The sequence below is a fragment of the Camarhynchus parvulus genome, chromosome 2 (genome assembly GCF_901933205.1).
Source record: "Camarhynchus parvulus chromosome 2, STF_HiC, whole genome shotgun sequence".
NCBI classification, from domain to species: domain Eukaryota; kingdom Metazoa; phylum Chordata; class Aves; order Passeriformes; family Thraupidae; genus Camarhynchus; species Camarhynchus parvulus.
Window position 1 is genome coordinate 126,313,731 of NC_044572.1, and position 14,231 is coordinate 126,327,961.

The 14,231-nt window shown below is 38.6% G+C and overlaps 1 protein-coding gene across 1 annotated transcript; it reads left to right on the forward strand.

The window, feature by feature from the left end:
* The first annotated feature begins 887 nt into the window (after window positions 1–887).
* On the forward strand, window positions 888–12,191 carry LOC115917325 (Y+L amino acid transporter 2-like). Its single transcript, XM_030971235.1, has 9 exons — window positions 888–1,389; window positions 2,642–2,767; window positions 5,408–5,552; window positions 6,408–6,531; window positions 7,255–7,358; window positions 7,632–7,728; window positions 8,774–8,923; window positions 11,162–11,345; window positions 12,031–12,191. The coding sequence occupies exons 1-9, from the start codon at window positions 888–890 to the stop codon at window positions 12,120–12,122; spliced, it is 1,524 nt and encodes a 507-aa protein (XP_030827095.1). The 3' UTR covers window positions 12,123–12,191.
* The last annotated feature ends 2,040 nt before the right edge of the window (window positions 12,192–14,231 follow it).

Genomic DNA, 14,231 nt, shown 5'->3' on the forward strand with positions numbered 1-14,231 from the left:
GGTCTAAGCCCCCTTATACATAAGCAAGACCCAAGAACTGAGGCAGTCACTGCAGTCCTGGGTTCCTCAGCCCCAGAGCTGTGCACAAGGCAGACTGATCCATGGAGCTGTGCAGTCAGGTCCTGCTTCCCAGCTCCCAGCACACTGGATCTTGTCCTGTGAGCACCAGAGGGAGATGCTTTTACAGGCATGTTTTGTTGGACTCTCTTAAGCAGAAGCATTCCAGGGACAGAGTGTTCCAGGCTCAATCCCTCTGAATGTTAGTGGCTTCTCCTGAGTTAAGTGAGGTTAATAGCTAACTAAGCTGCATTATTCACTGCAGCAGTAAAAGTTTTTTTACCCTCATATTAACATTTATTTTGTGAGATTAGATGTTTTGAGGCTCTTTTTTTGTCTTTTCTCTGGTGTTCTCCAGCAGAACAGTTTTCAAGTGAATGTCATTTGATAAAACATATAATAATGAAATTAAAATTCTTTCTGAGATAAGAACAAATTTTAGGAAGAGGTATTCTTGTAGAAGATACTCCAGCTGAATTAGAACGTGTTTCCCGGGATACAGTGTCTCCTCCTTCCTTAAAATATTTTCAATAACATAACATAGAATTAAAATTCAAGACAGATAATAATAGTGAACTGAGAGTTAACAAAAGCTTCAGAATCCATAACCAGACAGTGGCCTCGTATTTATGCATTGAAAAGGTATGTAACTGTGAAAGTTAAAAAACTTCACTAGTATGCTGTTCCTGAACTGCAAGATAAAATCAGGCAAAATAGTTGTTCTTTGTATCATTTATGCCTTGTATGTTAATTATCTTATCCACGTCTCTGATGCCACATGCATTACTAAAATGTTCTCTCCTCTTGTTCTCAGGTAACGTGATTTGAAGATGCCAACCCCTTGGCAAAAATGCTGCAATAAAAAGTCCAGAACTGAGAATGCAAAAGCTGAAATGGACAATATGGCAGAGACAAGTGAAAAAATGCAGATGAAAAAAGAAATCACACTACTAAATGGAATTTCTTTAATTGTAGGGAACATGATTGGCTCTGGCATATTTGTGTCACCCCGAGGTGTTTTAATGTATAGTGCTTCCTATGGACTCTCACTGATCATCTGGGCACTTGGTGGGATTTTTTCCCTGTTTGGAGCTTTGTGTTACGTTGAACTGGGAACATCTATCATAAAATCTGGAGGCAGTTATGCCTATATTCTGGAGGCATTTGGGGCCTTTGTGGCCTTCATCAGACTCTGGTCTTCCTTGCTAATTATTGAACCAACAACTCAGGCAGTGATAGCAATCACATTTGCTAACTATATTGTTCAGCCAATTTTTCCCCACTGTGAGCCGCCGTATGACGCAGTCAGGTTGATTGCAGCTGCATGTGTATGTAAGTAGTGATTGCCAGAAGTTAAGAACTGCAATTATACATGGTCAGAGAAGGTTTTTCTAAATTTCTATTTCTTTACATTCTGTGAAAATAATTATTACCTATCAAAAGCATGTTCTTAAGAATTAATAATCTTTTATTCATATGTATTGTGTTTTGAGCTGCTATTACTAGAGAGGAGAGGAGAATTACAACAATTTGGCAGGGAGAAATTTTGACTGCTGATTAAAGGTACATGTATGTCTATGGGTTCACTGGCCTAACTGGCTAATAGGACACTGTCATATGCACAGATTAATTTATGAAAATGAAGGCAAGAAGTTCTTTGAGCATGTGTGGTTGTATGCTAGTGCCCTTACTATATAGAATGATTTCTAAATTATTTTCATTTTGAGAATTACAAAACCCTTTTTCTTCCTTTCAAAACTGAAGTATAGATTATAGGCAGGTCAAGGAAACAGAAGGAAAGACCAACAAGACTTCTAGATAAGAAAAATCCCACTTTGATCTATGCTTGAGAGCACTCTAGGTGACCATGCCACATTTACACATTTTCTGCTCTCTTCTCCAGCAGCTAGGCTTCATACCTGGTACCAAAGCACACCATCACCTTTCCTCATCTATCTCTGTTTTGAATCATGGGATGGCAAGAGGGAGAAGTTGTCTGTGTTGCCCTGTGTGTGCTAGAGTGAGAGCAGATGGGCACATGGCTCAGCCCCTGGCTGGACCTGCTGCCAGCTGAGGGACAAGCCTGACTGCAGAGAGTTTGGGGAAAGGAGGAAACTTCTAAACCATGAGCACAGAGTAATAGCATGCTGGCCTGGCTCAATGCAGTATCTTCTCACAGCATGCAAACTATGTTTGTGCAGAAGTTGTCCCAAAACTAGAGCTTAACTCAGCAGGAAGAAATTTTTGATATACAGGATATAAAGAAATACTATCATTTCCATGTAAATAGCTCTTGTTGAGTTTAATAAAATTTAAATATTATTTAAAAGGAGAAGGAGCTAGTCCTAAAGTTCAAAAATTGATGTGTTTTGTCTTACCCACTGTCATGAAAACAGAAAACCATTGTGTAAATTTTAAACCAGGTATTTCATTTTACTAAATCTGAGTGGTCCTGAAGTGGTGAAATTTGATTCAGTTTTACTCCTTGAAAGAGAAGTGGTATCTGGATAGACAAGTTTGAAATATGACTGAAGTGATGTTAAACATCCAGTGCTCCTTTCATGCATATTCTATTTCTCTGCAGGTTCCTTAACATTTATTAACTGTGTTAATGTAAAGTGGGGTACCCGTGTACAAGATATTTTCACATATGCCAAAGTCATGGCTCTAATCTTGGTGATATCTGTTGGCCTTTACAAAATTGGCAAAGGTAAGAATCATTTTAATTTACTTAAATTTCATTAAATTAATCGTATATGATGATTTCAAAATCCAAGTAGGGAGATCTTTAACACTTATATATGAAGTGTTTTTTATTCTGGAAAAAAAAAGTCTGCCATAGGAAGAACAGATGTATTTTATGGCTTGTTAAGCAACAGGGGGTTAATTATTCAGGCCAAGTCCTGTGCTGCTTGGTCTGAATAGCAAATAGCAGCTGAATTAACATCATTTTACTGCTGACTAGTTAAAGTCAGCCTCGCTGTCTGACTCATGCATTACTACCTGTCCTGTAACAGTACAGGGAAACAGAATTTGCACTGGTGCTCACAGTTCCCCCCACTACCATTCTCACCCCACTGGCACCACCCCCCAGCCACAGCACCCTGCCCAGAAGAGAACCAGAGAGGGTAAATCATAGGTGGGATTTGTGGGAGGGCATCTTTGTTTCTAGAAACAGGAGAAGACTGCAACAGTGCAGTTCTGTGAATCACTGTGGCATGGTGTTACTGTAAGGCATCACAGGGCAGATGAGCCACCTCCTATCAGCAGTAACTGGACTGAACTGAACACACTGCAAAGCTGGAGAACAGTTTATTCTGGTGCTACCTTGGAGCTTTGCATATAGCAATAGATTTGATTTTATTAATTTGGGCCTCTAGTACAGTGAATTCTCCTCCAGTTCTAGCTCTACTGCTTAGATTACTAAGGTTCTTACATTTTCATTTCTTTGAAATTCTCAATTTCACTTTCTTTGAAATTGCATAGCCTTTATCTTTATTCCATTGAAATAAAGGTGGTTTTCCCTCTCCAGTTTAGGAATTTTCTTTTTCTCCTGCTAAATTAGCTTATAAAACCTAACAAGCATGCTTTCTTTTCCATTTCTGTTTGCTGGCCTCCTCCTTTCCTTGGCTGCAGTTGCATCAGGTGTTACACCATTAAAGCCACATTAGACTCTAGGAAAGCTTTCTTGTTTAGCCATTACCTCTGCATGTCAGTTGTGACCAGCTGGTTGAAGTCTAAAGGAACCTGGACAACCAAACCCAGCCCTAAGGGCAGAGAGGTGAAGATTCAGAGAAGAAGCATTGCTTAAGGGTCACAGTTGCAGGAAGGATTAGTTCCCCTCATAAAACTGCTGCAGTTTGGCAAAAGTGTGATTCTGTGATGTCACCTCTGTAGCAGCACCACCCCTGCTTTCAAATTGCCTCCTTCAAAATTGCCTCCCCTCCTGCTCACTGGTGTGCTGCTGGGTGCAGGGGCTGCTCCCTCTGGTCCTACATACTGCCCATTTTGTTTCCTCTGCATTGCTCTGTGGGCTCAGGGAGGGTTGAAGCATAGAGGGAACATTATGGTGAGGCACACGAAGTGCTGAGAGCTTTTACTGGTAGTAAAGGTCTCATCTCTGCTTTGTTTAAGCAGAACTGAGCATTTAAATACGGGAAAGACTGAGACGAGGAATGATGTAGATTTCTGGAGGAAGCTGTGGTCAGGTCAATGACCCTTTTCAACTCAGCAGCTGTTTTAATGCATAGAACAGTTATGATGTTTTAGCCCTTGACATATTCTTTCTGATGTGCTTGGATACACTTCTTGAGTTAAAGGACTGTAAATATATCTGATTTTGAATATGAGCTGTCTTTACCCAAAAAAAAAAAATTTCTTGAACATTTTGGATTTTTTTTCTTTTACCTTCCAACCATTTTCTTTTCCAAAGTATGTGTACATCTCATAGTTTCTCTTCTTTGGTTCAAACACTCTCCAGCTCTTCGATGACTGAATTGCATTTGTAGTATCTAAAAACTCCTTCGTTGAATCAGTGCTTTCATTTTACAAAAAAAAGACTACAAAAAGACATTACTTCCTTTCCTAATTGAGGTTTCAGCATATTTCTGTCTTCTCCTGATACTTAACCCACTTCCATTTTCATTAGATAATAGACTTTCCTTCTGCAATCTCAGTAAGGCCTTTCTTTCCCTTTCCAGCACGGCAGTGAAAGCTTGTGCAGTTTCACTAACATTTGGCCTATTTTGCAGCACTCTGCAGGTTGTCTTCTCAACCAATGGAGCTTAACTAAACCAGAATTTTGAAAGGAAAAATTTTTAATTTCATCCCTTAATTTTGGGGAAGCCCCTTGTGGGTCAGAGCACCACACTGAAAACTAAAGGAGGTCCCCCTCTAGTGGCTACTAATTCATCTGGGGAAAATAAAAGCACGGCTGTTAGGAAGAAATATGAGACAGATTCAGGAACTGAAACCGCGTTTGCCAAGCGCCTCATCCTGGCTGACAGGGTGCTGCATGCCCTCGGTATGGCTCCCTCCTTCGCTAGGGTCAACAGTAACGTCAGGAGGGGACTCAGTGAATTCTGGTAGAATTACAAAAGTCACATCCAAATAACAAACGTGTGAAAATGTTCTGTTTTCTCCCTGTGCAAGTGTAGCTGTCTGAACATCTGGTTGAAACTCTCTTGATTGTTAATTAAAAATGTAAGTTGTGCAGTTTTAGATACAGTAATGAAACCTGGATACAGTGGGGTGTTATTTCCTTTTGGTTAGCTGGCACTTGAGGTGTAGTGCCCTTCTAAGTTGCAATCCTTGAAATGTAACAGTCAATTGGCACCTGCCATTTGTACAGGGGAAACTGAAAACCTGAGAGCTCCGTTTGAGGGCTCAGCAACAAACCCAGGGATGATTGCCCTGGCTTTCTACTCTGCCCTCTTCTCCTACTCAGGATGGGACACGCTCAACTATGTCACCGAGGAAATGCAGAATCCTGAGAGGTAAACACAGGCTTTCCCTTTGAACCACTGACAGGTGATGGCAGGACAAGCCACTCTGTTTCTGATTAGTCAAATTATTTTCTCTTCTCTTCAAATGAAGGAGCAATTAGGAGAACTCTTCCTGATTATAGTGCTCATTTATCAGTTACATCACACTAATGAATCATTTACCTGTATATGTGTATTTTACATCTTCCTCTTCAGACTACAATTTTTAAAGAAGAAGAACAAATCCCTGCTGGAAGCAAGGATAAGCAAAGGTGCATCTGGCCCTCTAAAATTTCCTGCATCTCTTCAGTTAGGCAGAATTATTTTTCCAAGACATTTTTTGCCACCAGTAGAGTAAGACTGTGTCAGATTTGTGGCTTTTATGATGTGATCTTCAGCATTATTGTTTATGGGCAAATATCATCTCCCCCCCTTCTGTAGGGATGTCAGCCCTGTAGGAGTTGGCTTGAGTCAGCCACTCAAGCTGATATAATCCATCTTGTCTTGAGACATGCATAGGTTATGAGTCAGGGAAAAAATGCCACAATCAAGAAAATACCTAAGTCTGCACTTAAATCTCATTGTTTCAGAGCTCTCTTACATTGCTGCATATAACAGACAGTGTATTAAATTTACATGTATGAATGTTTTAAGGGTTTTTTTTTAAAACTTGTGACAGACACACAAACAACAAACTAAGCTTTTTATGGCATTGTTTCACACATGGCTGTGTGTTGTTTTGTAACGCCATGATTCAAAATGATGGATTACAAGACGTGATGGAGGTATCCATTCTGGGAACAATCTTCTATTTAATTATTTCTGTTTTAAATAACATGGAATAATTTTTCCATTTTCCTTTTGCAGGAACTTACCTCTTTCTATTGCAATTTCAATGCCTATTGTAGCTATTATTTACTTATTGACTAATATAGCATACTATGTAGTATTGGACATGTCAGCTCTCCTCACAAGTGATGCAGTGGCTGTGGTAAGTTGTGGAACATAACTCAAACAAAAGACACTACAGGAAAATTTCAGGTAGCATGATTGGCAAACAGCTGAAATAGTATCATGTTGAAGGCTGCTTAAAACATTTTTTTCATGTAACAATACCAGTATATTAGAAAGGGCATATCAAGAATATATCCAATAAATATGCTCTTGAAAAATTGTCTTTTATACTCTGTAAATCCTGCTCTTAACACTACATCATAGGAAAGATGATTTTGCCAGGACCAAGCAGCTATAGAAAGTTTGGGTTGTTGGAGAACCAGTATTTTTTTGTTATCATTCTAATGTACAGTATGTAATGTTTAATGCTGCACAACCACAGCAATATTTTCAGTGCAGAAGTGTGCACTGAAATGTTTTTTAAAACCTTATCAATATTTTATACAGAAATAAAATAATAATTCATGGATTACTACAGCTGCGATTTGTCAGAATACTTTAAAGCAAATACATCATCCTCTTTTCCATCACTGAATTAATCTAGGCTTAGATTTTTTTTAATATTTTTAATGTATCTGCCAATTTTATTTTGATGCTGATCAGCTTTTCCAAATTCTACTTTCCAAAGTCATTATTGGGTGTCATCAAAAAGCATGGGCTATGACACTACATTTGGGATAATGTGTTTTCATGAGAGTTTCTCAGAATTATCCATATGCCTAACATAGTGAGCCTCACCATTATTTTTTTTCTGTTACAGACATTTGCAGGTGAAACCCTTAGTCATGCCAAGTGGATAATTCCTATAGCAGTGGCCATGTCTTGCTATAGTGGCTTAAACTCATCAATTATTGCAGCATCTCGGTATGGAATAGAAGATTTATTTTAAATAATTGAAGAGGAACCTATAATCTGCATTCTTTACTAGTTTGGTAATTTTTGCCATGTCAAGTCATACATTTATGATGGAGGTATTGTTACAATCAGATGTCTTCTCATGATTAGCACCATTTGATAAACTAAAGCCACTTAAGAAGAGAACAGCACTTACAACAGAGTAATAAAAGAATTGTTTCTTTGGTTTGTCAGGAAGCAAAAAGCTCTTCCTATGGTTGAGTTTCCTTAGTCTTTTTTTAGGCTTTTCTATGTTGGAGCCAGGGAAGGACACCTCCCTGTCAGTCTGAGCTTGATTCACGTGAAGTGCTTCACACCGGTCCCTGCTCTCCTGTTCAACGTAAGTGACACCCCAGCCTCGTGCCTGGCTGGGCTGTTGGGGTTTGCACCTCGGGTAAAACATCTCTGCTCTGCCCTGGACTTCTCACAGACTTCTCCTGCCCTGGAGACATCTTCTGCATATGCCCACAACTTTTAAACTCATTGAGGGGGTGGGAGTGGTGTTATTTTGTGTTGATAGAGGGTTTTTTCCAGTGGAAATAGAATGCCTTGATTCGTTCATATGCTCTCCAAACAATAATACTAAGAAGTACAATAGCATTGCTGAGAAAACAGAGAATGGCTAAAGATGCAATGGTATAGACAAGAGCTGTTTATGTCTCTTATGTGAGCTTTTAAAGTGTCACTGGAGCAGAATATGCCAGGTACATCTCTTCGACCCTGCTGTAGGCTGATGTTCTACAGCTGTAGTTATAACAGGAGTGACAAAGCTCTTAAAATTAAATTTCTACCATTGGATGCCTATAACCCCGTTGACTTTTTTTCTGTTGCCACTATACAAATGATATCTTGTGTTATAGAATTACTGGAAATTATTTTCATAAATAATCCTTGTATTTGAGCATGCATTTTATTTGGTGTCTGCCATTGCCCTGTGTTACATATCATTTATGAATAGATTATCGTAGTCATCCTGCTTAACATCAAATAATTTACTAAAAATTATAATCTCATTATAAAGACTCTTCTCACAGGGACTCTGTTTGAAAGTTGATTTATACTCTCTCAGTATACCACCATTCACATTTTTCATGTGGAAAGGGGAAGTTTTTCTGCTCATCTGTTAAAATAGACATTGAATTCCTGGTGGTTTAGGTCTTTCTCTGCAGGCAGTATAGCACACCTGCAGGGCACAGAATTTACTCTAATGGTCTCAGTTTATGAGTGGACTTAAATATAAAGCTAAGCTTTATATTTATATTAAAAAGCTAAGCTTTTTTATATTTATACCTAAGCTCATATAAATAGGTTGAAACAGGTCAGTTTGTAATTTCACTCTGTCCTTATTTTCATGTTAAAAAGTCTTTGTTTTTTATTGTTTCTAGGGCTTAATGACTTTGCTTTATCTCCTTGTGGAAGATGTTTTCCTCCTTATTAATTATTACTGCTTCAACTACTGGCTCTTTGTGGGTCTATCTATTGCAGGACTAATCTATCTGAGATATACTCAGCCACATAGACCACGACCTGTTAAAGTAAGTAAAAAAGTCAGGAAGAAAGCTCTAAAAGCCAGCTAATGCATGTGTTTATATGACCTTTAATATCACAACCATAACAGTACCAGTTATATTATAGATTATTCATTAGCCATAGAAATTCTTTCAAAATACAAGATGAAGGAGCAAAACCCATTAAGAGTCCACAAGAACATCTGTTTTGGTAGTTTTGCTGTGAGATTGAAATGATATACACCATTTATTCTTCTTTCATTCAGACTTATTATAATTTTTGTTTCAAAACAAATAAGGAATAAATAAATGTCTGAGGTTTTTAGCCTATCCTGGGAGAACAGCAGACCCAGTAGAGCTGGTGATGGAAGCTCCAGAGAGGTTAACACTCTGATCAAGCCTACATGATTTAACAAACACAGTAAAATCCATCCAAAGCCCATAAATATCCACAATTCTGCCCACACAGAAGTTAGCCTAAATTATCAAATATATTTTGAATGTTCCCTCCCATTGGGTAGTGGTTATAGAGAGTAAAGTGCAAGTTTAATGATTGACTTAGAAGAGCATTTGACTATCAGTTAGGCAAGGGTGACTGCATAGAAACAAAGTGTTCCTAAAACCTGTTTCTAGTTTTAATCCGGTGATTGTCCAGGAAGCAAGGATGGAAACACACAGCAGGCACACAAAACCATGCACTGGCTCCTGTTTGTTGGCTCCATGACCTGCATTTTGGCTCTGCAGTGATGCAGTAAAAATCAAGATAATTACAAATTAACACCCCCCAAATATTTCTTCTTTGCCAATCTCTCTTCCTAAACTCCTACATCATTTTTACAAACATATTTTCTTTCCATTTAAGTGTCACATCCTAATTAATTTTTAAAACGTTTGAACAAAGGCATAAAATATTCTAAGCACCTCCTGCTAGAAGTCTTCCTAATTTTAACTGCAGATTAAATTTTCCTGAAGCATGTTCACACTCAATTTCCAAACTTTCCCACAAAATATGAGGAAGATTAAAGATTAAGTCTTGCCTTATTGGCAGTTTTGCCTCTGATTCTACTAAGGATCACAGTCAGATTTTACACAAAGACTGTTTAATTCCTGTCAGCATTTGCCAGCTTAGTCAACGCCACAACTACACATACACCATTTCCTTTTCTGAAATGTAGCAGTTGGTATTCATCAACTTACATTTTTAACCTTTATAAGGAAAAAAAAAGTATTTATAACAGTAAACTCTCACCAATTTCAGCTGGAATTCAAATGTCAACTCCTGGACCCTTGAGAAGGCTCACTACTAGAGACAGGAAAAATAAAAAGTGAAAAATAAATTCATAAAGAAGTTTTTGAAACTTTCATAGAATCATAAAAGGTCAAGGTTTGGAAGGGACCTTAAAGATCACCTAGACATAACCATCCCTGCCACAGGCAGGGACAATTTCCACCAGACCAGGTTGCTCAAGGATTTATCCAACCTAGCCTTGAACTACTGCCAGAGTTGGGATATCCACAACCTCCCTGGGCAACCTCTACCAGTGTCTCACCTCTTTCACAGTGGAGAATTTCTTCCTAATACCTAACCTACATTTCTCCTCTTTCAGTTTGTACCCATTATTCCTTATCCTATCATTACAGTTCCTGATGAAGAATCCCCCTCCAGCTTCCCTGTAGGCCCCCTTTAGACACTGGAAGGTTGCTGTGAGGTGTCCATGCAACCTTTTCTTCTCTTGGCTGAACAGCCGCAACTTTCTCAGCCTGCTGTCGTAGGGAAGGTGCTCCAGTCTTCTTATCAGCTTCACAGCCCAACTTCCCTTATTTGTCATACGATATTTGTTAAGTGTCCACAAAAAGGGTTGTACATCAGTCCTTTAGTTCTACAACATCAAGAATGTAATTGAAGGTCTAGAGAGGCAGTTCCCAACCAAAAATACACGTAACAGTTCTTAACTGAAGTTGGAGAGAAAGCTACCCATTACTTAAAGTACTTCTTGCAAAGGTTGATCTTTTACTAATTGTAAAGGAACTGAGTTTATGCAGGCCTGAAAAAAATAAAATAGATGCTCACATGTGTACCAAATAAGAGATTCTTAGCAGTGTACACAGAAGTTAATAAATTATGCTGACTGTAAGCAGTCAAAAAGATTCAGTACATACTTTTATTATTGACATGTCTAACTTGAATCTGCAAAGCATGAATTTTTGCAATTGAGTGTTTACTGCATCTTTAGTAATTGCTGTATTTTTCTTTTGTCTTCACAGCTTAGCCTCTTCTTCCCTATAGTATATTGTTTGTGTTCCCTATTCCTGATTATAGTGCCTCTCTACAGTGACACAATCAATTCCCTTATTGGTGTTGGTATTGCCCTCTCAGGCATTCCTGCATATTATTTGGGAGTCTACCTGCCAGTTGAAAAACGACCTAAATGTCTACTTTGGCTCTCTGGTAAGCAACATCATGTCCCAGTCACCATGTCAAAACTTTGGTCAGAAGAAGAAAAGAATAATTTTTCCTAAAATCCTTATTTATATGAAGCTTGGCTAAGCTTTGGTATGTGGCATGTCTGAGATCATCTGCTTTATCACATGGTCTTGAAAACAAAACCATGCTTACTTGTACAAAACAGTCCAATATGTAGGTGTCATAACTATGTTGGCTCAATAAAAGCCACGTAGGATTGTGAATACTAAACCTAATATTTTTAATACCCTGAAAGGCAGAAATACCAGAACATCTTTACTTCACTTTCCATCCAAGAATGGAACAATCCAAATCAGAGGAGTGCGCAGATTTTCAAAAACAATGAAATAATTAATTATTGGCTTGAAGGGTAGTTACCAGTCCTCAAATTTAGGCAGTCTTGAAAAGCAAATCTTTAATATTTTTATTTCTTATACTTTGAATTCAGCTATCAATTCAATGAAAATGTTGATGAAAACCTGATTAAACAGGAATTTCAGTTTAATAATTGGCTTCTTTTGCTTTTAGCTATTTATAACTTATGCCTAATTTTATCGATTAAGGTGTTTCAAGATTTTTCTAATATCTGTATAGTGTTTTCAAATCCTCAAAATCCAGATGTATGTCTAAGATATATTTAAATTTCTGTCACACATTTTTGCCAGTACAGCTACAACAACGAAGTATGTTCAGATGCTCTTCTACTGCGCTCTGTCAGACCTGGACATAGACGTGGAACCCACAGCAGCTAAGAGTAAATAGAGTTGCCTCGACATTGAGAATTGTGCCTTGACATCTCCTATCTGGAACAATTTTCATCATCTGAACTTCTTCCCGTATGTTCAGTCATACTAGAGTACCAACCACTGTACTGTGCATCAGTCTGATGTCAGTTAAGTTGTGATGGTTTTATAAAACACTCTGTTTTCCAGGATTTCTTTTTAAAATTCTGTTTGTTAATATTGAGTTATCATGTAACATGTTGAAACTATAAAGCACTTTGTTGGAAAGGATGAAAGTTTGACAAGAAAGTTTCCCAGATATGTATGCTTGGCAGGAGGCTCTTTGAATGTAGAATCTGAGAATGAAATAGAGATGGAAGCAAGTTTTGATATAGAAGAATAATAGATGTCTAAATTGACAACTGCTGAGCCAGTCGTTACTGGGCAACTAAGAAAGCAAAGGTTAAGTCGAGCTGGAAGGGTGTTTTGTGACTAGAGCAAAGGATATGTTGACCACAAACAAAAATATATGTTTACCAAGCAGAAATAGGTCTTAGGAAAAGCAGAAAGATACCATAAGCAAACAAGCATGCCAATGTGGCAAGTCGAAAAAAGGTCTAAGAATTTTCCGCTGTAAGAAAAACTGAAAAACAACTGTAAGTTTAAACTGTAACATATTAACTCATGTGATTGGATAGTATTGACCGTAATATGGCAATGATAGTAGTTATGATAGGCTATAGGTAATAGTAAAGATATTGATTGGTTATGTATTAAGATGCTCAGCAAAGAAAAATATATAATGCAATGTAACCAAAACTAAAGGGTCTTCAGGCTTGTCTATAACTGAAACTGACCGCTGTAGGCATGGCTCTGTCACCCACAAACCAAGACTGCTTTAAAATCTTGTATACAATAAACAGCATTTTGAAGAGCTGCCTGGAGTCCTGCATCTCTCGTCTCAGACTCTTACTAATGGTGCCCACATTTTAGTAGGCAAACTCAGACTTTTAGCAGTAAGAGACCTCCTGGTGAACTCAGAAGGAAGAGCCCACAAGGAGGAACAGGCACCTGAAAGGAAGGTGACCAGAGGCCAGACAGGTGTTGGTGCTGGACAGTATCTGCATTGGAGCTCAATGTACAGCACCTGCTGCAAGGAGGACAGCAGGTGAGCACTGGGGAATCAGTGGGGCACAATGTGTCTGCTGATCAGAGACGTGTATCAGCATTTGAAATCTCTAATTAATTCCAGTCCAAGTAAATTACCAAAACAAGAGCTTAAAAATCTTCTACCATGGACTGAGACCAACTTCTCAAATGCTGATTCTACGGCTGTGTTTACCAGAGACCTTTGGGACTCTGTGGGGGTCAAATGAAATAATGCTATTTCTTGCCACGACAAAACAGCAGCAGATTTACTCCCCACTTGCTGCGTGTTTGTAGAAATCTTTTCCAGAAAACCCCCGCTGCAGTTCCCTTTCCCCCACCATTCCACCTGAACCCTCCGCACCGCCTCTCCAGCCAAGAGAGGGGGGAGGAGGAAGAGGGAGAAGAAAACACCAACTGCAGCTGCAGTAAGAGAGGTAGACAAACTAAAAGCTACTCTACCTCGAAGGATGAGGGGGATCCCCTAAATCCAACACCAAATCCTTAAATCCATCACCAATAAACCCCAAAAACCAACTAGATTTCTTTCCAAATAATCCCAGAGCTTCCCCCGTGACTGGAGGAGATCTCTTAACCAGGTCGCTGCCACCAGCAGGAAGCACTGAGGGACCCACCAATTCATCCCTCAGACTTCTTACGCCTGAAGCTTGCAAAGCTTTAGAGAAAATTACTGATGCTCTGCAAAATAGACAAGCACATCGCTATGTTCCAGATAAACCTTTTTTCCTTGCAGTTTTAGGAGAAACATTGAGACTGTGTAGCCTCATCTTTCAATGGGACTCCTCTCAAATTTGCCTTTGCTAATAACTGAATGGGTTTTTCTTTCTTACAGGTCACCAAAGACAATCTTTACATCTTTAGAGATGATTTCTCAAATCATCATGAAAAGCAGAGTAAAGCTTCTTTCTACTGCAAGTTGCGAATTTACAATCATCTATTTACCTATAATTAAATCCTATTTTGATTGGGCCATGCAAAAGTC

Excerpts from the sequence above, each read along its gene's own strand:
- LOC115917325 (XM_030971235.1), top strand. The coding sequence starts at position 888 with ATGCCAACCCCTTGGCAAAAATGCTGCAATAAAAAGTCCAGAACTGAG. Across the intron at positions 7,729-8,773 it reads TCCCTGCTCTCCTGTTCAAC|GGCTTAATGACTTTGCTTTA; the intron begins GTAAGTGACACC and ends TATTGTTTCTAG. Across the intron at positions 11,346-12,030 it reads ATGTCTACTTTGGCTCTCTG|CTACAACAACGAAGTATGTT; the intron begins GTAAGCAACATC and ends TTGCCAGTACAG.